General features: G+C 39.9%; 1 protein-coding gene and 1 long non-coding RNA gene across 2 annotated transcripts in view; one reads left to right on the top strand and one right to left on the bottom strand.

Moving 5' to 3' along the window:
• The window catches only part of LOC147997963 (uncharacterized), a 30,547-nt gene extending 5,132 nt beyond the window's left edge, over nucleotides 1-25,415 (bottom strand). The window contains exons 1-2 of the long non-coding RNA XR_015647414.1: nucleotides 25,268-25,415; nucleotides 14,009-14,186 (exon numbers count right to left, since the gene is read on the bottom strand). This is a non-coding gene — a long non-coding RNA (uncharacterized LOC147997963). The remainder of the gene's footprint in view (nucleotides 1-14,008; nucleotides 14,187-25,267) is intronic.
• Nucleotides 9,420-27,833, top strand: part of LOC147997962 (uncharacterized) — a 50,020-nt gene continuing 31,606 nt past the window's right edge. Inside the window, exons 1-3 of the mRNA XM_087601390.1 lie at nucleotides 9,420-9,496; nucleotides 11,362-11,459; nucleotides 18,879-19,047. Coding sequence (XP_087457516.1) covers nucleotides 18,899-19,047 — 149 coding nt within the window. The 5' untranslated portion in view covers nucleotides 9,420-9,496; nucleotides 11,362-11,459; nucleotides 18,879-18,898. The remainder of the gene's footprint in view (nucleotides 9,497-11,361; nucleotides 11,460-18,878; nucleotides 19,048-27,833) is intronic.

Genomic DNA, 27,833 nt, shown 5'->3' with positions numbered 1-27,833 from the left:
TATCTCTGATCAGAGTCCAAAGACTAAAACATAACTCTAAAAGAACGCATACATAAAAAAACATTACCATTATCTTGTCCCTTTTTTATTACAAGTTTTACTTACGTTAGCCCACATCATCAAGGCCTTTTCTAGATCATCTTACCCCAATAACTGAAAAATGCCACAGACACTGGGTCACCAGCTTTCAACAGTTTATTAATGTCTTGACCCACCTTATTCCAAGTAAGGGGGTGTATATTGGGGACCCTTAAAACTAGCCAAGGACACTTTTCATCAACAAAGCAAGACAATTTGATTAAATCCTGTTTCTTAACTCTTTCCTCTCTCCCTGAGTGAGCGCTTGATCTCTCCTATGAATCAAGCCTCCTTAGCCAATACTTTCCCCATGGCGATGTGATGACACTTATTTGACCAGTCTTATTTCCTTCTCCAGCAATGCACAAGCGATGAAGCCTGAAGAGTCCTCAATCTCTCCGCGGATCTTCTGTGTCCGTTGTCTGATAATTGGCTGTACTTTGGGGTCCCTGTTTAGGTCCCAATTATTCAGGGTCCCAAAGGGGCGCTACACTTCGGCCTAAAAGGGGGGCAGGAGAAGAATGAGGCCAAGCAAAAGTTCCGTTGTCAAGGTCTCATTTATTGAGAGAAATGTACAGCATTTAAAGCACTTTTAAAGGCAGGAATAGAAGTGGGAACTAAAGCTTAGGGAGGGGGAGTTTGGGAAGTGTCCAAGGATATAAGGTGAATCACTACACTGCAAGATATCCTCCTATTACAACGAGGCAACAATCTTCTGGGTACATGTTCTTTGAAAAGGTCAAACCCATTTCAGGAATCTGCTCAGGGACATCCGGTGTTTTGCTCAGGCTGAAACATTCTGTCATTGCTCCCAGGGTCTTCCTGGGAGAGGCTCTGAGAGGAGTATGTGTGGCCAAGAGTCACGTAGCCACTTTGAGCTAAACAGTTCACAAAACGGCCAGGCCCAAATCCAAAATGGCTCACTACACAAGAGTATGCATGTGCCTAATTTCTAGCCAGCAAAATATGAACAGATTACACAGTCAAAATGTGTGCTATTTTCATCTTTATGCTTACCCTACCTAGTACTGAGGATCAAATTCCTATATTCTTAAATATAGTTTCTTTATTCAATATCAGGAATGTATGTGTAAAGTACCAATATCTGGTTTTGAGAATTGTTTTATATTGACTCCCCAAATGCCACACTTCCAGACATGAGAGTCCCTGAGAGCTACAACTGATAATAAAGATTTGCCATAGCCAATAGCTGAGCAGAAAGACAGAAAGACAGGGCAAGGGATTAGGAGAGAGGGGATGAAGAGTGATCCAGTGTTAGAAGGATCAGAGTTAAGAGCTACAGGAGACAAAGCAGCCTACCATGTAGGTGAAAGAGAATAGAACCATACTGGGAAGTGGGGTGTTTCCCAGAAGGTAACAGGGCACCAAAGATAAAACATAGATTTAAAAGATGTTAAACCAGGGATGCTGGGTTGACGGGAGATGGTAGTGAGAGATAGAGTTTTAAATTAGCCCAAAACTCAGCAACAGGACCTGTCTCTGGAAGACAGATTGTTAAAAATACAAGGGAACTACTTTGCTTTTTCATCCGGTGTGAGTAACTGTTCTTTGTTCTGCCCCTGTGATGTTTATTTAAGCCCCTGCTTGTGCTTTCCAGCCATTGCGTCCTACAGAGAGCACTCCAGGAAAACGGCGGCCCAAGCCTAACCAGAGGTGTTTCAAATACAGATGCTTCATTAATTCTGACAAACTTTTAAAAATAATGAGGACCTGAAGACCCGACCCTTCTCCTGATTTAGTAGCGCTGTTCTAGGAACTAGGGGGCCATAAAACCTTTTGGCGTCCCCTTATCTCCTGGAGCCATAAAACAATCCTGTAACTTGTTGTACATTCCCCTTTGACATACCTCCATCCCCTGGGGCTCACAGCCTCTGCCTTTAAATACTCTTTCTCCCAACCTCTCGGGGTCGACAGCCCTGTCTTCTGTGAGGGATACATGTCGGCCCGGAGATCTCCATAATTGATCGCCATAATAAACCTCGCCTTTGCTTTTTACATCCAAAATGGTCTCTCTGTGTCTGGGGTCCACGATTTCCCAAGACTTGAGTAAGGGTCTCTCTGTGTGGGATCTTTCATTTGGGGGCTCATCCGGGATCTTTGCAACCACCCCAGACTCTGAAGACCCCTTGGAGGTGAGTTGGATGTTTGTCTGAGTGTATCTGTGTGAGCAGAACCGCATTTGTCAGTGTGTGTCTGTCTCTGTTTTGGTTCTGCCATGTATGTATATGTGTGTGTCTTAGTACCGGTCAGGGTTAATAGGGAAGATGTGTATTCCTCCCCTGTGCTAGGAGAATGGATGCGTATCCCCACTCAGTGCAGATGCCTTTGTGGTTCCTGAAGATCCTTGGGCTAGGAAGGGGGAACGCCCCGGCCCGCAAGCTGCAGCCCCTGAAAGATGTTCCATGGGCGGAGAGCAGTCGGGAGAGCCCAACTATGGGCAGTCAGGAGGACTTGACTGTGATTTTCTGGAACAAAAGAGATGGAATGCTCCTTTCACCTAGGCGGGATTAATCCCACTCCATCAGAGGTCACGTTTGGCTGCCTATTTAAGTATAGGAGTGGACATATGTGCTTGTATGTTAGGACAAGAGTACACTCTGGAATACTGATGGTGTAATCCAAAGGTCCATCTCATCCCAGAAGCAGCTAAGGTTAAGCTGCACTTTGGTCCAGGTACTTGAGGTACCAGGTATCTGGGAATATTGGTTATAGGATGCTTTGTCTTAGTGTTGTTTGTCTGGTTTGTTTCTGTGGTATTGTTGAGTGTCTTTTTGGCTTTTGTTTCATTTTTGAATTTGGACTGACGACTGTTTTTGAAATATGGACTGATGATTATGTCTGAAATCATGAAGCTGCTTTGTTCGTCAAAGAGTTTTACATGGTCCTCTTGGTGCTTAAGTTAAAAATACTTTACTTGAGAAAAATTGTTTTCTGACGGGGAGTTTTATCTTTCTCTCTTGAGCCTCCTCTCAAAGGAGAGATGCCCCTCCCTTTACTCCCCTTCTCCAGTCTATCCAGTATTAACAGTTGTATATAAAGAACTCCAGGTTAGTGAGTGACCCTGTCTAAAACAGACGTTAACAAGACCCTTGAAGAAAAAAAGTCCTTAAATAAAAGTTTCCCCAGATAAGGCCTCCTGTATGGAACAAGTGTTGTGAGTAGGAAATTTACTTTTATGGACTCCGCTCTAAGGCGGTGTGTTGGTTGAGAGCCAATTTTAAGTTGTGAAGCACAGTGTTTTATCTCTGCTTGTGCTCGAAGCCCAAACAATAGGGGGAAGCGAAACTAGTTGTGGAGCTGCTGCAGTGAGCATGGGGTCTTCTCAATCTCACCCAATTTTTCTGGCTCTTCAAAAGCTGCTTGAAAAAAAAGCAGACTTATGATGAAAAGAAACACTATAGAGAGATTTCTTAGTGAATTGCTACATCTTGGTTCACTATCTCTGGGAATTTCACAGTGGACAGGTGTGAAAAGCTGGGAAAGATTTAAATTTTGCTTGTGAACAAGGAACATTAAAGGGACAGGCTACATTAGAAATGCTACAGGAGGAACAATCTGAACAGGCTGAAAGTGAGGGGAGGATTCTAAAGAAAAGAAAAACAGGAAAGGAATTTCTGCCTTTTGTGGCCTGACCTTCAACATTTCCTCACAGAAAGAGAGTGTTCATTAAGAGCAGTTCTTTAACGAAGCCTGCCTTATCATCTGGCCCTATTCCAAGGGAGGAGTTAATCTCCAACATTATATAACCTTCCATGTTAGTCATCATTGACATGTGGAATGCCTTTGTTCCTATCCCCATAGCAGCCAGTTCCTGCCCCTGTGATTGAAATGCCCCAGTTTGGGGGACAGAAAAGCCTCTAAAATAGTTTCAAAAAAAACCTACAACAAACTGTGAAGAACTTTGTTTTGCCAGTCAAAATTTAAATTTCAGGCTTTGGCTGTGACCAAGGACAGGATTACTGTTTTCTTTTCCATGGGCCTTTAGCCCAGTGAGACAGCTTTTTAAAGGACTACTACTGCAGCACTAGTATTCAGAGACACGGAGATAGCTATAGTTTTATTAAAGGTTGATACTATAGTATTAACAATCTCTTTATTAGATGTAAGTGGAAGGAAGCCCAGTTCAACTTTTACTCCTGCCTCAAAAATGACAAAAAAAAAGTCCTGATAGCCCCAGGTGAACTGGTTACAATTCTTTTGTCAGCCACTTGACATCTAGCACCCAGGTTCTAACCATCTTTCCATCCTTTTGTTATTAGTTCTTACTGGAAGCCTACTGCATTTAGAGGATGGGTCTCTTGAGCAATAAATCCACGGAGCTGACACTGAAAAGAGGTACCCCATAAGTGAAAATCTCAGTCCAGAGAGACAGCCAGTAACAGATAGCCTGACCCTCTGCTCACTTTTCTGTTTCACAGACACAAGGCCTTTTTGTCCCAAAAAAGCCTCCAGGCTTAGCTGTGTGACTAAATGCTATTTGCCCACTTCAGTGGACCTCTATTTCCAAGATTCTCTTGTTTTCTCACCATCCCATTTGAGATGCTTGTTAGTAACCGTTATATGTCTTCTTTACCACCGAGGAAAGACAGAATCCTACTAGAGACCAGAGAAAAATGTTCCAGACATGGATGAAAGGCCCTCACTTCTGCCTGTTGGCTTCAATATGCCTGAAGTTAGGGAGCGCTGGGTCTGCCACCAGTCTCCAAGGGTGGGTCTCTGAGAGGCTGAAAAATGACCCACCAATCTGGCTAAGATAAGGAAAAGATATAAAGAGAAAGTTACAAAAATTTGAAGGGTTAGCTAAGTTGCTGAGACAGTTAGTATAAACTACAGAGAAAGTAAGGTTAAACAGAGAGACTGAAAGAAAAAGAAAGAGGATAAAAAGAACAAGAAGCTAAGAAAGAAAAAAAGAAGAGGAAGCTAGAGAGGTAAAGGGAGATAAAAGACAAGAGAGGAACATATACTGGCCACCGTAGTTAGGGAACCTAGGAAGACAGTACCTGGCAACAGAAGAGAATTCCTGTCTAAAGGTCAGTGTGCCTAATACTAAGAAAAAGGACACTGGGTCAGGGACTGCCTAAAAAAGAACAAGAGGGGCCACTAGAGAGCCTCTTGGTCCTAGAGTGCTGGCTATGCACAGAGATAAAAGGGAATCCCGCCCAGCTGTTTTATTTATACAGGGACCCAGTGCTCAGTGCTCCTATTCCCCCTAGTGGGCCAATATCCAAAGACCTTGGGTACGGGGTCTACTGACAACAAACAATCCTTATGGACTACCTGAAGAGCAGTGGACCTTGGCGTGGGCTTGGTAACCCACTAGTCCATGGTCATCCCTCACTGCCCCTATACCTTGCACATTAAAAATTTGCTCTCCAAAATGGCTTGCGTTTGCTAAAATGGCTGGGTGAGTGCATTTATATACATATCTATAGACTGTATATGTGGACCTTAAGACCTATCTCAGTATACCAGGACCTGATACTGGGAGATGTGTGGGTTAGTGCTCTTCTGCCTAGAGCACACCATTCCTGCCAGCCAGGCACTAACAATTATCACCTAATCCAGGACATAAACTGTGATAGAGTGGCTGATGTTTTGCCTTTGAGTAAAATGTCCCAGAGGATGGGACCACTGGTCAGTTGCCATGGACTAGATTCTCCACTGGTTGGGGACAGTCTGGTCACCTTGCTGCCCAATCCTGACCTGGAGCCACCATAACACGAGTGTCAAGTACTGACAGAAGCCCATGGGTAGAAAAAAGAATTTTGCGACTGGCTGATTGACCCCTGCTGAAAGCCAAGGCTACCTTGTCCACAGACGAGAACAGTCCCCTTCAAGAAGGTCAGAGATAAGTGGGTGCTACTGTGGTGGACAATACAATGTCATCTGGGATGGACAAATCTCTACCCTCCAACACAAGATCCTTTACCAACTCTTGGATGTCCTGATGAATCCAGCAACTGTGAGTACTATTCATTGCCCAGGATATCAGGAGGGAAGAGATTCAGTGACATGGGAAAATAACAAAACAGATAAAGTGACTCAGGAAATGGCTATACAGGAGCCTATCCTGGTTACAGGCCTGCAGGAGACAGCCACTATGAACTGGAATTAGACTAAGGGATGGCCTCACTTAAAATGTACAACAGAAAAAAAGGCCCAAGTTGCTTAAACATAAAAGGAGAATGACACACTTGGGGAGAAAGCTATACTCCACAGAGTGGAAACAAAAGACTCACTTTGCCAAATAAAGAAATAGACTCATTTAGGAGATGAAAAGTTTGTCCAAATAGTTAAGGTATATATAATAGACTTTAAGATTCTAGCCAGAGAGGCAATAAAAAAGTATAAGATATGTCACTAAGTGAATCCTTAGTAAACAAACAGGGCAAAGAGACCTAGAGAGTTTAACAAGAAGTCGAAGTAAACTTCACTGAGAAAATATGGTTACAAGTATCTCCTAGTGTTTTTAGTTACCTTTACAAGAATAGATAAAAGCTTTCCTCACCAAGCAAGAGACGGCCTTGTTAGTCATCAAGAAGACAATGGAAAATATTCCTCTAGTCTGCAATGCCCAAGGTAATCTGGTCAGACAACAGGCCTACTTTCATTGCCAAGGTAAGCCAGGGTGTGGCCAAGTATTTAGAGGTCGATTAAAAATTATGTTGTATTTACAGACCTCAAAGTTCAGGACAGATAGAGTAAATAAATAAATACTGAAAAAGACTCTGGCCAAATTAAATTGACCATGGAGACTGGCACAGACTGGGTGTCACTCCTTCCCTCTTGCTCTCTTCAGAGCAAGAAATACCCATTCCAGATTCAGCCTTACCCCCTTTGAGATCTTATATGGGGCCTCAGCTCCTCTGACTGTATTAGATGATGTTACTGAACCAACATGTCATAGTAGTAATGATTTGTATGCCAGGCTAAAATATCTACAGGTGAAAGGAAAATTATACAGATTTAAGGTTTAAAAATATGAAGTTAAAAGAGTAAGTTTCAAAATTCACAAACTCTGGGCTAAACACTGTGAAAATCAAATCCAGGCAACCCCGTCCTGCCGCTAGGACTAACAGACCATAAAAATAAAGAAAAGGAATTCAGGAAACAGCAGGAGTTTTCAGGACTGACCCAAACCATCTGGCTGAAGGGCACCTCCCCCAGCTTACTCAGAGTCACACCTTAACCAGATGTCCTTCAAACCCTGATACGCCCCTAGCTTCTAAAATCCTGTACACTCCAGTCAATACGTACTCTCCTGCTGTGCTGTAATCTCACTGCCATTTTTAAATGAGCCAATCACTTATAGCCACGCCAGGAATTAGCCAATTGTGTGTAACCACGCCAAACCCCTACCCTTCCCTATATAAACCTCTGACTTTTGAGCTTCGGGGTCGACACCTCTGTCTCCTGCGCAGGATACGTGTTGACCCAGATATCCCGGTAATAGATCTCCGTAATAAACCTCGCCTTTGCTTATTACATCCAAAATGGTCTCTCTGTGTCTGGGGTCCACGATTTCCCGCGACTTTAGAAAGGGTCTCTCTTTGGGATCTTTCATTTGGGGGCTTGTCTGGGATCTTGGCAACCACCCCATACTCAGAAGACCCCTTGGAGGTGAGTTGGATGTTTGTCTGAGTGTTTCTGTATGAGCGGCACCGCATTTGTCAGTTTGTATGTCTCTGCTTTGGTTTTGCCGTGTGTGTATATATGTGTGTCTTAGTACCAGTCAGTGTTAAGAGAGTGCATGTGGAATCCCACTATGTAGAAGAGGAGAGTATATGTGGAATCCCACTCTGTGCAGATGCCTTTGAGATCCGTAAGGATCCTCTGGCTGTGGAAGGGGGGACAACCAGAGCCCACAAGCTGCAGCCCCTGAAAGATGTTCCACAGTCAGAGAATAGCCGGGAGAGCCCAGCTGTGGGTAGTCAGGAGGAACTGGCTGTGGTTTTCTCGAAGAAAGGAGATGGAGTGCTCCTTTTGCCTAGGCGGGAGCTGACAAAAAATCCCACTCCACCGGAGGTCGCGATCGGCTGCCTATTTAAGTTTAGGCGCAGACAAGTTTGCTTTGACTTGTTAATGTCTGTTGTCTGTATTCTGTTTCTGTGTTTGGTGTTCTTTTTCTTTGCCATGGGGCAGACTGTGATAACCCCTTTGTCTTTGATGGTGGACCTTTGAACGGATGTTAGGGCAAGAGGACAATCTGGAATTCTGTTGGGAGGTAGAATCAGATCGTCTTTCTCATCCCAGAAGCAGCTAAGGTTAAGCTGCAGTTTGGGCCAGGTACTGAAGGTACCAGGCATCTGTGAAAATTGCTCATAGGATGCCTCGTCTTGGTCTTGTTTGTCTGGTTTGTTTCTGTGGTATTGTCTTTTTAGATTTTGTTTCGTTTTTGAATTTGGACTGATGACTGTGTTTAAAATCTTGGACTGAAGACTATGTTTGAAATCATGAACCTGCTTTGTTTGTCAAAGAGTTTTACTTGGTCCTCTTGGTGCTTAAGATAAAAGTTAAAAATACTTTGCTTGAGAAAAATTGTTTTCTGCCGGGGAGTTTTTATCTTTCCCTCTTGAGCCTCCTCCTCAAGGAGAGATGCCTCAGTTTTGGGGACAGAGAAGCCCTTAAATAGTTTTTAAAAGAATCTACAACCAACTGTGAAGAACTTTGTTTTGCCAGTCAATATTTAGAATTCAGGCTTTGGCTGTGGCCAAGGTCAGGATTAATGTTTTCTTTATCATGGGCCTTTAGCCCAGTGAGACAGTTTGGTGAAGGACTACTACTGCAGTCCTGGTATTCAAAGACACTGAGAGAGGTATAGTTTTTAATATTAAAAGTTGATAGTATTAACAATCTCTTTATTAGATGCAAGAGACAAGAAGCCCCAGGTGAACTATTACAATTCTTTTATCAGCTGCTTAGTATCTAGCACCCAAGTTCTAACCATCTCTCCATCCTTTTGTTAGTAGTTGTTACTAGAAACCTAGTGTCATTTGGAGGCTGGTTCTCTTGAGAGGCAAAGCCACCAAGCTGACACTGAAGATAGGTACTCCTTAAGGGAAAATCTAAGTACAGAGACAGCCGGTAACAGCTAGGCTGCCCCTCTTCTCGCCTTTCTGTTTCATAGACAAACCTTGTGTTTATATTTACAATGCCCTTTTTGTCCAAAACAAGCCTCCTGGTTTAGCTGTACTACTAAATGCTATTTGTCCTCTTCAGTGGACCTCTATTCTCTAGATTCTCTTCTTGTTTTCTCACCATCCCACTTGAGATGCTTGCTGATACAGGTCTTCTTTACCACTGAGGAAAGGCAGAATACTACTAGAGGCCAGAAAGAATGTTCAAGACATGGATGGAAGGCCCTCACTCCTGACTGTGGACTTCAATACGTCTGAAGGTAGGGAGCGCTGGGTCTGCCCCCAGGCTCCAAGGGTGGGTCTCCTAGGGGTTGGAAAATGCCCCAACAATCTGGCTAAGGTAAGGAAATGATATGAAGTGAAAGTTACAGAAATTTGAAGGCTTAAGTTAAGTCACTGAGAGAGTTATTGTAAGTTGCAGAGAAAATAAGTTGTGTGGTTCAGGATCTGTACACAAAAGTGGATAGCACCTAATAGCTGTAGAAGAAGATGCAGACAGAGAGACTGAAAAAAGAAAGAAAGAGGTAAAAAGAGCAGGAAGCTAGGGAAGAAAAGAGATAAAAAAGGAAGCTAGAGAGCTAAACAGAGATAAAAGACAAGAGAGGAACATATATTTGCCACAGTAGTTAGGGAGCCTAGGAAGATAGTACCTGGCAACAGAAGAGAATTCCTGGCTAAAGATCAGTGTGCCTAATGCAAAGAAAAAGGACACTGGGTCAGGGACTGCCCAAGAAAGAACAAGAGGAGCCAATGGAAAGCCTCTTGTTCCTGGAGTGATGGCTATGCACAGAGATAGAAGGGAAGCACACCCAGCTGTTTTGTGGATACAGGGACCCAATGCACTGTGCTCCTATGCCCCCCCCCAGTGGGCCAATATCCAAAGACCTTGAGTACAGTACAGTACCTTGTGTATCTATATCTATATCTATATCTATATCTATATCTATATCTATATCTATATCTTCAGATTCTTCTTGAACTGGAGTTGCAGACAGTTGTGAGCTGCCATGTGAGTCCTAGGAATTAAACCCGGATACTCTGGAGGAACAGCCACCTGTCCAGCCCCAATAAAATACATTTTAAAGGAAGTATTGAAAAAAAATTAGGAAGTTGGCTACTTTGCTAATAAATAAGACATGTCATCTATATATCTCTTAGAATGTAGTGGAAAAAAATGTGCACACATGCACATACACATGTTTGGAATTTACAACAAAGCCTTGAGCATACTAACCATATCCTTATACTCAGCTACACCTTGGCCTCTTGAGTGATACTCTCTATAGTATGCAGTATAAGGTTTTCATTGAAACATTGATAGAAAATTTGTTTCATACAGTAAAATAGTTCTTCTGTTCTATTTAGTGGAAAAGAAAAGAAAAATCTAGTCATCACCTAATAGTTCATTGACACGCATTTGCATTTGAGTCAGGCAGGCTTCTTATTGCTTGGTACATATTTTTTAATGGTTTTGAAGGAGATCCTAGAGCATATCTTCTTTAAAGGCAAAACTTTTACCTGTTTACACAGGGAAATCAACACTTACCAAATAAAGTGAAATATTATAACCTACTCAGCTTATTTCATCTCTGGTACAGAAAGATTAAAGCAAAGAAAACTGATACTAAGTGTAGAAACTGTTGGGTAGTCCTTCTTGTCCCTGACACTTACACACACACTATTCTGTTTCCTATATCAAGAACTTCACAGCTGGGTGTGGGGGCAAGCCCAGTAATACCAGCACTTGAGAGCCTGAGTCAGGAGGATTTTGAGTTTGAGGACAGCCAAAGCTACACACAAAGAACCTGTCTCAAACACCTCCCCACCCAAGTCTCCTCCTCAAACGAACACTAATGAAAAGATTCTAATTGTTTTTTTCTAATCTCCCACCTAATTTTGCATTGCCTACATTAAGCTTTCATTACCTCCCTCTTTGAATTTTACCAAGTCCTTTGCCAGAAAGAATTTTAAAGAAGCATTTGAGTGAAAAGCCCTCATATGTAAGAATTGGAACATGGCCTGGGGAATATAGACAGAGTGTGAGTGGCTTACTATGCTCCCTTATGAACTGTGCTACCCTGAAAGAGGCACTCATCTAATTTTTTTTCCTTTTTCTTTTTCTCAGAGCTGGGGACCAAACCCAGGGCCTTGTACTAGCAAGCATTCTACCACTGAGCTAAATCACCAACCCCTGGCACTCATCTAAATTACAGGTTTATAAAGGTGAAATACCCTTCCTTTTCTACATGTGTAAGACTCCTGTGTCTGAGCTTGGTTGGTTGAACTCCATGGTGTGACAGAAGCATGTAGAAAGCACGAGTGAAATACTAGAGTATGTCTCTCTCTCCCTTTTAATATTTTTATGAATGTGAATGTTGAGTTTGCATGTATGTGTGCACCATGTGTGAGCCTGATGTACTTAGAGGTCAGAAGACAATATGGAACCTTCTGGTACTAGAGTTTTAGGTAGTTGTGAACAACCATATGAATGCTGGGAAATAAACCTGGGTCCTCTGGAAGAGCATCTAGCCATCTCAAACCTTGACCCAGTCCCAGAAAGGAGCTTTGTCTTGTTTTTAGCACACTTCAGGAGAACTTCAGTAGATCAGAGGTCGCTTCAGTTCTCCTCTGTCATTCTGCAGAGGAATTTGCAAGCACAGTGCCACTCTGCTAGATGATTAATTTGGAATTTAGTCGTTTCATTTGGAATTTCTTGTTTCCTGATGAATTATCAGTGAATATTTTTAATACACCCTTGGTTGAATTTCCTATTAGTTTTTTAATTTGTTTAGTTCTTTACATATTAGGTAAAATTCATCTGGTATTTATTACAATCTGGTAGTTTTTTTTAAAAAATATATTTCCCCGCACATGCAGTGGTGGCCCATGTCTTTAATCCCAGAACTAGGGAAACAGAGGTAGGTGTATCCCTGTGTTTCAGATCAGTCTGGTCTACAGAGAGTTCCAGGTTGGCCAGGGCTACACAAAGAAGCTTCTGCTGCAGCGTTTCCTCCTAACGTGGCCTTTAACAGGCAACGTTTAGTTTATCAATATTTCCTTGTATGAATGACTCTTTACCAAGGCCTTGGTCTGAAGCTTTCTTTTCTTTTCTTTTCTTTTCTTTTTTTTTTTAATCTCGGTCTTAACGTTTTTATTGGTGTCCTATTTTATTGTTTTACAGTTAAGTCCATGATCTATTTTGATTGAATTTCTATGTAAGTTTTGAAGTAGTCAAAGTTTCTATTTGATCTCTGACTGACAGGTTTGAGTAACACTAGGGTTATTGGAAAGAGCTGTCTCTGCTCTATTGAATGTCTACTTTCAAGATCAATTAGGCCTTTTGGGGACTGTGGGGTCCATTCCCAGATTTTTCCTTTGTGTTTCATGTTTGCCATACTGGAACTGCATATTAAATATCAATTTGGTAAACTGATTCCCCAACCTTACTATTCGTTTCCAGGTTGTTTTGCCTCTTTTAATTTCTTTACATTCTTTTACTAATTTTAGAATTATACTGAACCCACATATCACTTATATACTGTCTGGCTCTGCCTCCTAAGTGCTGGGATTAAAGACATGTGACACCACCTCTCAGGTGTTTTTTTTTCAACTTTATTATTTTTTAATTTAATTCACTTTACATCCTGCCCATTGCCCCCTCCTGGTCACCCCTCCAACATTCCTTCTCCACATTCCCCAATCCCTTCTCCTCTGACCAGGTAGGGTTCTTCCTGAATATCCACCTACCCTTACACATAAAGTCTCTAAAAGTCTAGGCATATCCACTGCCACTTAAACCAGACATGGCAGCCGAGTTAGAAAACATCCCACATGCAGGCACAGCTTTTGGGAACACCCACCACAAGTTGTTCAGGACCCATATGAAGTCCAGGCTGCATTTGTGCAGAGAGGCCTAGGTCTAACCTGTGTATGTACTTTCATTGGTGGTTCAGTCTCTGAGATCCTCAAAGATCCAGGTTAGTGCTTCTGTTGGTCTTTTTATGATGTTCCAGTACCCTCCTGGTCCCCAAATCCTTCCTTCTAATTCTTACATAAGAGTCCTCAACTTCTGCCTACTGTTTGGCTGTGGGTACCTACATCTGTCTGAGTCAGCTGCTCGGTGGAGCCTCTCTGGGGACAGCCATGCTAGACTCCTGTCTGCAAGCATAACAGAGCATCATTAATGGTGTTAGGGATTAGTGTTTGTCCTAGGGTGCATCTCTAGTTGGGCCAGTTATTGGTTGGCCATTCTCTAAGTCTTTGATCCATCCCCTGTCCCTGCATATCTTGAAGACAGGATAGATTTTGGGTCAAGTTTCATGGATGGGATGGTGTATGTGTTGTTCCACCAAGGTTTCTGCCTTGGCTACAGGAGGTGGCCTCTTTCGGTACCATATCCCCAGTGCTGTGAGTCACAGCTAAGGATGCTCCCATTGATCTTGGGAACCACCCTTATCCCATATCTGTCTCATCTTGGAGTTGCCCACTCCTACCCGTTAGTTGCAGATTTCCACTAATTCTCATGGCCATTTGGCCATCCCTCCTTTTCCTCCCACACCTAGTCCTGAATTGCCCCCATTCCCCTTCTCATTCCCTCTTCCACCCAGTTCCATCCCTCCATCTGACTCTAATGACCTTTTTATTCATCTTCTATGTGAGTTTCAAGCATTCTCAATTGAGTCTTCCTTCTTGTTTAACTTCTTTGGGTCTGTGGAATGTAGCATGAGTATCCTGTGTTTTATGACTAAAATCACTTATTAGTAAATACATACCAGGCATGTCCTTTTGGGATTGGGTTACAGCACTCAGGATGATATTCTCCATTTGCCTGCAAAATTCATGATGTCATTTTTTTTTTAATACTGGAATAATATTCCATTCTGTAGATGTACCACGTCTTCTGTATCCATTCTTCAGCAAAGGGTCATTTAGGTTGTTTTCAGTGTCTGACTAAAATGAATAAAATTGAGCAAGTGTTTGAGGGATGTTGGAACATCTTTTGGTATATGCTCAGGAGTGGTATAGCTATGTCTTGGGTTAGAACTATTTCCCGGTTTTCTGAGAAACCTCCAAATGGCACTCCCACCAGCAATGAATGAATGTTCCCATTGCCCACATACCCTCCAGCGGGGATTTATTGATGTGAAGGTCACGTCCAGGTCTCACACAGGCTGAGCGTTCCTTTACCACAGAGCTGCTCCCTTAGCCTCTATGTATGGTCTAAAATTATTTCCCTGCATTATCGCAGAAATATTTTTAATGGTACTACAAACTCCTAGGACTTCCTTTTCACTTTAAATGTGAGAGGGGATCAGGGAAGCATGCTCTGATGTACAAAAGTCTCTAAATAGAATTGCTATTTCCCTTTTCCTCTTTTATTCTTAGGACTTGTTAGCCCCATTCTATTTCCAATTATATAAGTGTACAAGTCTCCTGTAACCCTAAGGTTGGGAAGTGACAGAGTCTGGATTCCAACTCAGATCAAAACCAGTTATTTTTTAACTCCTGTCTCTAGGATTGTAGTATTTTTAACTGTGAATGAAAATGAGAATGGCTGCTTTTCACACTCCAAGTTGAAGATGGTCATCACCTAAGGAGTACCATGTGCAACCATATGTGCACTAAAACTCACTGATGACCAGTGACTGAGCACCCAAACTTCTGACAGATGAGAAAGTTGTGTCCTGTAACTCATGTGCATTGAGAATATGGTCAGTCAAAGTGGATTTCATGCACTTAGCCGACGACACACCATAGCTTTTGCACTGGGGAGAACCAGCTGCTGGAAGTCATGAACTCATGACTGTTGGAGTTGTGCCCACTGCTGCTGCCTGTCATTGTGAGAATGTCATGCAGCATATAGGGGGTATAATTTTTTCAGTCAAAATACGGGGTATAATTTTTTCTGAGGTCATACATCTTTTACATTATTATATGTCGCAGATTTTCTGTCTATTCATTTCTCAGAGAACAGTAGAATATCAAAAGTCAGTAGTTTGATCTGGGGGACTGTAGGAATAAATGCAACATTTTTTAGGTGCAAATCTCAGGCATAATTCACTTTACTCCATAATTTGGACTTTGAAAACAATGTCTGCTCCACTTTGCTTTTTATCTAAATTTGGGTTGAAAAGTGTTAATTATCAGAGTAGGTGACTTTTGAGAGAATAGACACCCTCCCCATGCTTCCCCTTTAAGCACCCTTCAAAAAGAGATGGATTGCTGTTTGGTGCTCTGGTTTCCTGCCTTTCACTCCTTTCCCTTCTTATTTCACTTTCATTCCTATCATGGCTGTGGCTCCACAACCCTTATGAAATTTATTTTTATTTTAAATTCAATAGATGTCAGTTCTAAAAATTTGTTCCCTATATTCTGCTTCAAATGTGGCAGATGTATAAGAGAGAGACTCCTCTGGTAAAATAGGAATTACTTGATTTTCTGTGATTATTACCACAACTAAAGTGGACAAGCAGGGTAAGCCAAGAAAGAATAAGGTGTAATTGCTTGACTAAAGTGGTGGTAGCATCCTTCCAGTATGTCCTCTGAATACCAAAGAAGGAGGAGGAATTAAAGGAGGAATTTAAAGGAATTAAAGGAGGAACATTCTTTATTAGGGAAATAGGGAAGATAATAAAATGAGACCAATCATAGCATGGGTGCATCATTGAAATCTGAGGTAAACTATTACCTACTCTGGAATAGTCTGTGAAGATATTTAAAAGTCAGTACATCTACATGTATTTCTCCTATAAGTTTCATAGATTAAATGGGATTAGAAAGAGGAAGCTGCTCACACCCTCTTAACAATTGTAGTATAAAGACAAGTCAAAAATCTAGAAATGCAGGAAGATTAGTATACTGTGCTTTGTTTCAGTATTAATTTACTTTCCTCTGACAATAGTTTATATTTATTTCTTCAGTAACTAATAAAGAGCATCTGCTTTCAATTATAAGACTTGATACTACGTATGCTCACTTGACAAACACCAGTATTTGACTTACTGAATATATGCCTGTTATTCATCGCAAGTCCTCACTTACTAGCAAGCTAGTTTATTTATTATTGTTATTATTATTATTATTATTATTATTATTATTATTATAAAAATGAAATAAAATTTGTAGATTACATGGCTTATCATAAACATTTCATTTTAAAAGTTGCTAATCTACCATCAAATATCTTATCTTTTAATCTCTATGTTCATCTTATTTTTTAAATATTGAAGACTGGATTTTATTCCATTCCTGAATTTCTTTATTTTTGCAAAACTTGGTAGATAAATTGTGAGCATGTTTTAATGACCTGTGAAGCTGATAATCCCTCCTACTTAGCTGACCTGTGAACAAATCCAAATATACCTAGATAACAAATTATGTGTTACACATTTAGAATTCTAATTCAGTGTTCTAATATAAATATTTAGACCAATATGCTTCTGAAGAAAATTCTTATGACTTTCTCAGTACTTTATTGCTGTGAAGAGACAATATCATCACAACAATTTTTATACAGGAAAACATTTAATTGGGGCTGGCTGACAGTTTCAAAAGTTTAATCCATTTTCATGGTGTGAAGCATGACCGTGTACAGGAAGACTGATCCTGAGAAGGAGCTCAGAGTACTACATCTTGACCCACAGAGAACATAAGGAAACTGTATATTTCTCTGGGCCTAGCATGAACATATTAGACCTAAAAGCCTGTCTCTTCCAACAAGGCCAAATCTCTTAATAGTGCCACTCTCTTTGGACCCAGGTTTCAGTCTATTGGGCCAAACCTATTCAAATAAACGCAGTGATTATAAATTAAACCTGGAGATTGTATCCTATCCAAACAACCTCCTTTCTATTCTGATCTCTCTTTTCTTCTTCCTCTTCCTCCATTTTATTCTTCCTCCTCTTCCTCCATATTCTTCTTTTTTGATAGATCCAATTAGGATCACTTGCCTTTACTTCGTACTAACTGTCTAAAAGAAGCTAAGTAAGGGATATGCTTGTGTATATTTATTTAATAAACCAGCTCTGGGGTGGGAGTATAGATTGGGAACACTGGGTTGTAGTGTCTCTTGATTTCCATGACATAAATTTCTCTATCAGACCTAGTTTTTCCCACTGACTCTTGCATGTGTAATTGAAAGAAGATGTACAGTAGACCAGTAATGCACAGTGTTTCTGTCATGCAGATACAATGAATGCAATCTGGGAAGGGTAGAGAATAACAGAGTGTAACACCAGGAAGAAGTGATAAATTCTGAGTGTCTATTATTTTAACATATACCTGGCTGTAATTTTATATGCCTTACCATTTAATAATGATTCTGTCGGCAAACAGTTATGTATCTTATGATATAAGACATACTGAATCCAGTTGTTCTAGACCTGTAATGTATCAATTCTTTCTAACTGTGTAATTCTGGTGTCAGTAAATGTCTGAGCATTTATTTTACTAAAACAATGATCCCAAGGCTCAAGAAAGCATTCAGAATTCAAGACATATGTCTTTTCTAATGTTATTTCAAGTGGTTACGAACTATCTTGTGCGTTGTCTTATGTCTTATAAACCCTAATTATAAGCAACAATTTTTTAAACATAAGACACTTTCATAGCTAAACACTTCTCAAAATGTCTTCAACCTTAAATGGCCTCACTTTATCCTCCTAGCAATCGCAATACTGTTTATTTCCATACTCAACTCATTAATAACTTTAAAATGATCAGTAATTACTTGTTTAATAGGACAAATTGAGGATAATTCGTGAGACAGTATGAGAAACTGACCAAAATTTATAACTTTTTGAGGTTACATCATATACACCATTATTTTTCCTGGTAATTCAGAACTAGCTTATTGGTTATCTACCCATATCTTGAAACAGGAGAACATCATGGGGACTCATGAAGTTACCAGAGGAGGATTTCAGAGAGCAAAGGGCACTCAACACCAAAAAGTTTAAATGTATAACTATGTTTACAAATTATTTTTATTCTGATATAATGTTCTTTATTGTGTTCTCAGAATAAAGCCAAAAGTTTCCAGCATGAAGACAGATTAGCCTTTGTATGGGTGATGCCTCATTTGGGGGAAGCTGTGGGAGGGGGAAGTCATGGATCTCTGTAGCTTGAGGGAAGCTCGGCTCAATAAACATAAATGGCAAGTAAGTGCCTCATCACAGCCTCTGTGGTGTTTTCAACACTTTCTCTGGTGCCCTCTGTGCTCCTGAATGGTAAGCATTGGAGATCCAGTGTCTGAAGGAGGCTCTAAAGTAAAAAACACTCCAGGTGCTCTTGGAGAGAAAGTGGTGCAGTCTCTTCCTGTTGTTTCTGCATTGTTTTTCCCCCATCTTTTACCCTAAGCTGTCATCTAGTGGTAGAAGTTTAAATTTCTTTTTTAGATATCCAAAGAGTACACTGAAATGTTACAGACCCCTAGTAAACATTTGTATAAGTTTGTATACTGATTGTTGTGGCACATCAGAGAATTCATATTTGTTATTAACCATTGATTGACAATGATTCTTTTAAGGATGTTTATTTTAACAGTTGATTTCTTTATGGCATTATGAAGAATCTACCTTTACTAAGGAACTGTAATTCAATCTAGTAATGTTTTCCTTTTGTTATTCTCTCCTCTTTCTACAGAACGAAGTCACTCTGATACCATGGTGTTCTTTTACCTGAGGTCTTCTTTTGTATCATCAGTTCCTGCTATACCCTCATCTGGGATCTCAAGATGGACTGGGGTATCTTTGATAAGAATGCAAGTGAAAACTCTTTCCTCTGTGAAGAAATTTATACCCTCAAAAAGCATGTATGGAATGTTAACACTTACCTTAGATATATCTGTAGTTAGGTCATACAGCAGTACTGATACAGATCTAGTTAACTAATATGATTTCAAAACAGTTATCCCAGATACCAATCTAGTCCACAAAACACCTTATGTTGTTTGTCTGCTGTATAGTAGATGCAGTGGGACATTTGTTAGAAGTGAGTGCCAACCCAATCAGAGTGAAAGAAATATATATACGTTATACATTGTGTATAATATATTTTATATACAATATTTTATTTTATGATTTTACTGGCATTTTAGAGTTATAGGGCAATGAGATGCTGAATTTTAAATTAAAAGAACAAGAATCCTTACACAGATGATTTAGTAAAGGTAAATGTGGTGATTAGATATTGAAAACATTAAGCCATGAACTGGGAATCTAGCTGTCTGTATCCAATCCAAGCTGTACACCACCTAGGCCATTCAGACAACGAAGACCGCAGAAGATTATCAAAGTAAGGGTGTTAGACTACATTAGCTCTTGATATTTTTATTGGCTTAAAGTTCTGCTGTGGATAGCATAGAGATTGAGTTAATAATTTTTAAGGATTTATATATTTATTTCATGTATATGACTACACTGTAGCTGTCGTCAGACACACCAGAAGAGAGCATTAGATCCCATTATAGATGATTGTAAGTCCCCATGCGGTTGTTGGGATTTGAACTCAGGACCTCTTGAAGAGTAGTCAGTGCTTTTAACTGCTGAGCAATCTCTCTAAGCCTGAGTTAATGTTTTGAACTATACCAAAATGTCACCATTATGTCAGATTTGTGTTTTGAAAAGTATGTGACTGGGGTGCTGGGTAGAGAAAGCTACCTGCGAGGACTGGAGCAGCCTGTGTGAGCAGAATGCTGTGTGCATAGGGGCCTCTGTTGAGCCCTTGCAGGGAAGCAGTGATTCTCACATGAGAATTTAGCAAACATCACTGAGCACTGAACATGCTTTTTATAATTCTCAAGTAAAGGGAAACAAGGAGCAGGGTTAGGTGACAGCATGCAGGCACAAGCAGGCACAGGATGCAGATTTCAGTCCCTAGTACCGTTTTAAAGAAAAAATGAAAGCAGGGTTAGGTAAAGCTGCTTCATGTTCACCACATGTGTGCTTTTTATTACTGTTGTGGTGATTGGTAAACACTGGGACACATTTGTTTACTGTGCTGACTGTGCGAGTTCAGTGTCTCTATATCAATGTTAGTTTGTTTTCTCTCATAGACTTCTCATTTATAGACTTCCATACGGTTAGATTGCCAAATAGATTCTGTCAGTCAGTTTCTTTATTATTACATATTTTATTGATCAAGAAAATAATGTTATATTTTCTTGAAATATAATTTCATGTTTATAAGAAAAAAGTAAAGAAGCCATTGTGCAGTCCAGTTTACATTCATTCTGCCTGTTACAATCCTCATACAAATTCTGCATGCCTCCACTCAAATGAGAACCTAGGTTGGGTGTGTGTGTAATGAAACTGGGAAGGGGACCATTAAAGGGTTAAAAAGATCTCTTAAGGAAGAGGGGTGGGAGTGATCACCACTTGTGACATGAAAATAGAATAGGAGCCACTGTGTGGCAAGAAGAAGGGTTAGGGCAAGGGGGCCGGAACAGATCTGAAGAATTCAGAATGAAGACTGTGAAGATGTCTTACGGAAACCTTTTGTTGATATTTGCTGGCATACTTTTTTTTATTTATAAACTAATTGTCAGTTCATTGATAATGTTGAAAACTGACTAATCAATCATTTAAAATTATGGAGGCAAATGGGATGGATAATTACAAATATTGTCTCTAGGGAGTGGAGAAAGAGAGCAGTACAAGGGGACTGACTGTAGGTTCTTGTTAACCTTCTAGTGGTGATGAATACACTTTGTTAAAGTTAAAATAGGGTTTGAGGAATGGCTCAGTACCTAAGGAAACCTGCTGATCTTGGAGAGGAACTTGCTCAGTTCCCAGTACCCCATGACAGCTGATAGCCATCTGCAATTCCAATGCCAGGTACTCATTGTCTTCTTCTAGCTTCTGAAGGTACCAGGATCACACCAGGTACACACACACACACACACACACACACACACACACACACATATATATATATGCCAGCAAACACTAACAGACATAAGAGAAGAATACTTTTAAACAGTAAATTAAAAAAATACTACAGATTAGTACCTGCGAGTTCTAGTTACCAAAATGGCACAGCCTTGAAATACACTTTAAAGTGCTAATTTTTCTTAGTAATAAGGAAATTGTGAGTTCTGGGATCTGTCGGCAGTTTTCTTTGTATTTAAGAATCTTGGATAAAGTGCATTAGCAGAATACTATGATCAGTGATGCTTCTCAAATCCAAGCCTCGATTTATTTTTCAACATCAAAAATAAAAGGCAACACTTATGTGTGGGATGAAGAAATTACAATCTGCACACTGTGTCATACACTGATATCTGGGAGAGAAAAGTGCTTCTAGTTGAGACTTCATCATCTCAATCTTTCAATTAGTATTACTCTGACTACCATGCATTGACAGTGACTCTTTATATTTCTGAGTCAATACATGTGACTAGCGGGCAGTTCTCTTCTCTATAACTTCTTTCATTTTCTCTTATTTTTAACAAGTTTTTTGCTTCTTTAATTGCATATTTCTGTATTTTCATTACAAATGTTATGACCTTTTCCAGTTTCCTGTCCATAAGATCTCTAGGCGGCCCCCATCCAATTACTCTATAAACACCCTTATTGCCCCTTGACATTCCCATGAACTGAGAGTTACTCCTAGGGCTGAAACCAAAGGGCTTCTCCTTCCTTTGTTGCTCAAAAATGCCATGCTTTCCTACATAAACAGTTGGAGCACTAGGTCTTTCCATATACATTCTTTGAATATTGGTTTAACCTGAAACTTCTGGTTTGTTGGCATTTTTGTTCTTATGGTGTTGAACTCCCCTTAAGCTCTTCTAGTCCTTTCTCAAAATCTAACAACAAGAAGTCCGTTCTCAGTTCACTGGTTTGACACTAGCTTTCACTTCTGTATGGGATGTGCTCTAGCTGTGTCTCTCAGGAAACATCTATATCCTGTTCCTGGAAGCATGAACTTCTAAGCTTCAACACTCTTATCTAGTTTTGGTGGCTGGTGTATATATTTGATCATATATATATATATATATATATATATATATATATATATATATACACACACACACACACACACACACACACACACACACACACACATATATATATATATATATATGTGGCTCCTACAAATGAGATTAGGTATAATTTTAACATTGTTTCTTTGGAACAAGCTCAATTATTTGGAATCCACAAATGACAATGCCAAATAGACTCCCTCCTGTTATTATGAAACTAGTAATTTTGAGGTGTCCCTGGACCTGAAGCCATTGCTGTCCCTGCCCATCCAAATGAATCTTATGATTTCTCTGAAGAAAGAACCATGATAAAATATCCTAAACCCTCAAGTCTTGCACTGGGAAAACAGCAAGGTAGTTATTAGAGAACTGACATCTAATGGGACTACAGAACCACATTCTATTGTCCATGTTGTCCTTTGCTTTACAGATGGCTTGTAATTTTTTGATAAAATAAGGATTTGGGAGTTTATCATTTGAAGTAGGTACAAAGTATCTACACTGTTATATTCATTCAATATCTGTGCCACCTTTGTTGACAAAGTCAGTGCAAAAAAAGTTGAAAAGGAAAACAGAATTTTTGAGTACACATTCGGGAATATTATAAAGTCCCCTATCAAGGAATGTACAATAAGAAAATATAATAAAATATTAATTCAATTAAAGGTCTATAGGGAAAATACTGGCCCTTGGGAAACAGAGAAACACTAGGAAATTGAATTGTACGTCCCAGGAAAGGACCTGGGAATAAAATTATTATCCAGAAGAATCTCCTCCACTCCATGTTCCTAGATATTTTGTACCTATACCAAGCCCCAATCTTTCTCCATTAAGAGCATGTAACCAATAATGATGGATAGAGAATGCTCTAGCTTTAGAGAGATGTAGTATTTAAAGGTTTCTCCTGTGTCACAGGAGACTCATTTGTAAAGTGCACCCTTGAATCTGGTCAATGTAAATATAGCATTTCAGCAGGTAGGCCATTGCAATTCTCAGTGATATCATTATGCCCTCCCTGAAAAAATCTCTTGTATCCTGCATAGACCTAGCTTCTTTTATGATGTCACGAGTGTTGTCCTGACTGCAATTGAATCGCAGATATTCCTTCAGTACCTCTAGGGTTTACTAATTGGCTCCTAATTCAGAGTAAAGAGCCATTTCAGGGGGAGAACAAAGAAGAAGAAGATATCAGAGATGGGGAGAAGGAAGATGCCCTTCTCTCTTTGTATAAAAAAAGGAAGAAATGCATGGTCTATGGGAAAGCTTGGTGAGTCATGCGTTGGGGTTGCATGAATTCGCTGAAGAGACAGCCTTGATCTGAGCCTTCCACATATGGGTATCAGGAGTTGGAAGCCTCTCAGAAGCATCTGGACTTCCCTGCTTGTTATAGTTCCTGGATGTCAGAGAGATTATATCAGTATTTTCTTCCAAAGGAAGGGGATAGTTCTTTACCTGAGAGCTCATGACTCTTATTATTTTTGTCACAGAAGAAAAAGTTTCTAAAGAAAAAGGGAAAGATAGGTATTGTGTCCTCAGTTCAGAGTAAACTCTTCCATGATTTGGATTCATTTAGTTCAGTTTGTGTCTGACCCTGTTATCTGGGATAGAGAAATGATCCTAGTAGACACTTCATCGCAGTCTTTTCACTAGTATTACTCTGACTACCATTCCCTGTCAGTGACTTTTTAGATTTCTGAGTCAATAGTTGTGATTAGTTGGTCATGCTCTTGTCTTTAATTACATTATTTTTTTTTATTTTTACCATATTTTATTCCTTACTATTAATTCGATATTTCCATATTTATATTCAAATGTTAATTTCCTTTCCCAATTTCCTGCCCATAAAATCCCTAACCATGTTCCTGCTCTTGTTCTATTATGCCTCTTATGCCCCTTTACATTTCATTGAACTGTGAGTCTAACCCAGGGAGAACAAATGGGTTGTCCTTCCATTGATGCTTAAGAAGGACATACTCTGCCACATACGCAGTTCCAGCCATAGTTCTGTCTGTGTACCTTCTTTGAATATCAGTTTAGTACCAGAGAGTACTGACTCATTTACATTGCTGTTCATATGCGGTTAAAGTCCCTTCACCTCTTGTAATACTTTCTCAAAATCTAACAACAAGAGGTCCATTTTAAGTTCACTGGTTTGTCTCTAGCACTTCTGTATTTGACGTGCGTGTCACTAAGGAAAGATCTATATCTGGTCCCTTGCAGAATGCACTTCTTAGATTCATCAATCTTATCCAGTTTTGGTAGCATGCATATATATACTTTGATGGCTCCTGCAGTGATGAAGTAAGGTGGAATTTTAACATGGATTCTGCACAACTAGGTCAAGAATGTAGAATCTACAAATGAAAATGCCAAATAGACTCCCTCCTGTTTTAATGAACCTACAGAAGGTCAGGGCTACCTGGACTTCAGTCATTCCTCTCCATGTCCATCCTCCTGAATCTTTTGTTTGGCCTGAAGAAAGAATCATGGTAAAGCATTGAAAGCCCTCAAACCTGTCCCTCAGACACTGGAAGGTTGATACTGTAGTACTGATATCAAAAACATCTAGAGAAACACACTCGATACTCCTTGTGGTCCTTTGCTTTTCTGATGTCTGAAAATTTTTGAAAAAAATATGGATTTGAGAGTTTATTATCTGAAGTAGGTACACAATATTTACACTGTTATACTCACTCTGTACCTGGACCCCTTTTTTGCCATGATCATTTCAAAAAATTGAATTGGAAAACCATTTTTGTGTACACATTCAGGAATATATATAATGTCCCCTCTCAAGGAATGTAGAAAAAAATTTAATGCAATATTTCATAAATTGAAGGTTTGTAGGAAAAATACTTTCCTTTGAGAAACAGAGAAAACCTATGAAATCGAAGTGTATGTCACAGGAATTTGCCTGGGAATAAAATTATTATCCAGAAGAATCTCCTCCATTCCATGTTCCTAGACATTTTCTACCCATGCTAATCCCCTGACTAACTTTCTCCATTCAGAGCATGTAACCAAATATGAAGCAAAGAGAAGTATCTACCTTTAGAGAGATGGTGTACGTAAAGGTTTCCACTGTGTCACAGGAGACACTCCTGGAAAAGGCACTTTCGAATCTGTTCAATGTAAGGAAAGCTGTTTAGCAGGTAGGCCATGGCAGCTCTCAGTGACATTATCATTAGGCCCTGCCTGAAAAATATCTTGTATCCTGGAGGGCCCTAGCTTCCTCTGTGATGTCACAAGTGTTGTCCTGACTGCAACTGCCTCTCAGATATTCCTTCAGTACCTCTAAGGTTTACTAATTGGCCTCTAATTCAGAGTGAACAGCCATTTAGGAGTGAGAAGAAAGAGGGTAAAGAGAACAGTGACAGGGAGAAAGAAGTTGGCCTTCTGTATTTGTTTAAAAAAAAGGAAGAGATACATGGTCCCTTGGAAACCTCAGTGAGCCCTGTTTCGGGGTTGAATGGGTTTGCTGTAGCGATATCCTTTATCTGAGCCTTAAACATATGAGAATCACGAACTGTGAGTCTCCCAGAAACATCTGGACATCCCTGCTTATTATGGTTCCTTAAAGTCAGAGTTTATATCATTAATTTCTTTATTGCAAAAGACAGGTGTTGGAAGGGCCCAGTTGTTTCCTGAGAGCTCATGTCTTTTATAATTTTCCCAGAAGAGAAAGGTCCTAAAGAAGAAGGGAAAGACAAGTATTGTGTCCTCAGCTCAGAGTACAATCTTCCTTGCTTTGGATTCCTATAGTGCAGTTTGGGTCTGACACTGATATCTGGGAGAGAGAAATGCTTCTATTTGAGACTTCATCATCTCATTTTTTCTGCTAGTATTACTCAGACTACCATTCCCTGACAGTTACCCTTTAGATTTCTGAGTCAATTGGTGTGATTAGCTGGCAGTTAACCTTTCTTTATTTTCTCTCATTTTTTTTTTTATTTTTAGCAATTTTTATTGGTTTTTCTAATAGGATATTTTTCATTTACATTTCAAATGTTATATCCTTTCCCAGGTTCCTGTCCTTGAGATCCTAGAGTCCCACTAACCAACTTCTATAATCCCCCTTACTGCACCTTGACTTTCCCTTGAACTGTGAGGCAAACCTAGGGAAGAGCAACTTCTCCTTCCATTGGGGCCCAACAAGGCAATCCTCTGCTACCTATGCAGTTGGAACCATAGGTCTATCCATACACAGTCCTTAAATATTGGTTTAGTACCAGAAAGCTCATCTTAGTTGAATTGTTCTTATGGGGTTGAAAGTCCTTTCAGATCTTGTATTCATTTCTCAACATCTACAAAGATGATGTCCATTTTCACTTCTTTGGTTTGCCACTAGCATTCACTTCTGTAATTGACATGCTCTAGCTGTGTCTCTCCTGAAGTATGTATATCTAGTTCCTGTCACCATGCTTTTCTTAGTTTCAACAATCCCATCTAGGTTTGGTGCCAGGTATATATATATATATATATATATATATATATATATATATATATATATATATATATATATATATATATATATATATATATATATATAGTGGCTCCTACTACTATGAATTTTGATGGAATACTTACTTGTATTCTGTGTAACTAGGTCAAGAATATAGGATCCACAAATGACAATGCCAATTAGATTACCTCCTGTTTTAATAACCTATTGAATTTGAGGTTTCACTGGACCACAAGCCATTCATCTTGCTGCCCATTACCCGGAAACTCATGTTTGTCCTGAAGAAAGAATCATGGTAAAACATGCAAAACCCTCAAGTCTTTCTCTGGGAACACAGTATGGTCGATATTAGAGAACTGATCTAATAGAGCTACAAAACCGCATTCATTAGTCCATGTTGTCCTTTGCTTAACTGATTTCTGGTAATTTATGGATAAAATAAGGATTTGGGAGTTCATCATTTGAAGGAGGTACACAATATTTACACTATTATATTCACTCTATAGCTGGGCCCCGTTTGTAGCAAAATTCATTGCAAAAAATGGAAATGGAAAAAATTAAAATTTTGAGTACACATGCAGGAACATATATAATGTCCCCTATCAATGAATGTACAATCAGAAAATGTAGCACAATATTCACTCAATTAAAGGTCTGTAGGGAAAATACTGGCAGGTGGGAAAACAAGAACACCTAGGGAATTGAACTGTATGTCACAGGATTGGAACTGGGAATAAAATTAATCTCCAGAAGAATCTCCTCCTCCTCGTGTTCTTAGGTCTTTTCTACCCATGCCAAGACTGTAACTAACTCTCTTCATTCAGAGTAGGTATCCACTAATGAAGCAAAGAGAAGTCTGTAGCTTTGGAGCGATGTAGCATATAAAGGATTCTACTGTGTCACAGGAGACACTCCCAGACACGGCACCCTTGAATCTGGTCATTGTAAGGAGATCTGTTCAGCAAGTAGGCCATGACAGTCCTCAGTGACACCATCATTAGGCCCTGCCTAAAAAATCTCTTGTATCCTGGAGAGCCGTGGCTTCTTCTGTGACGTCACAAGTGTCGTCTTGACAGCAACTGCCTCTCAGATATTCCTTCCATATATCTACGGTTTACTAACTGGCCTCTAATTCAGAGCAAAGAGCCATTTG

This window comes from Rattus norvegicus, chromosome Y, assembly GCF_021556685.1.
Source record: "Rattus norvegicus strain SHRSP/BbbUtx chromosome Y, alternate assembly SHRSP_T2T, whole genome shotgun sequence".
In the NCBI taxonomy this organism is placed as follows: Eukaryota; Metazoa; Chordata; class Mammalia; order Rodentia; family Muridae; genus Rattus; species Rattus norvegicus.
The sequence above is the reverse complement of the archived record's forward strand: the minus strand, read 5'-3'. Positions and strand labels throughout refer to the sequence as shown.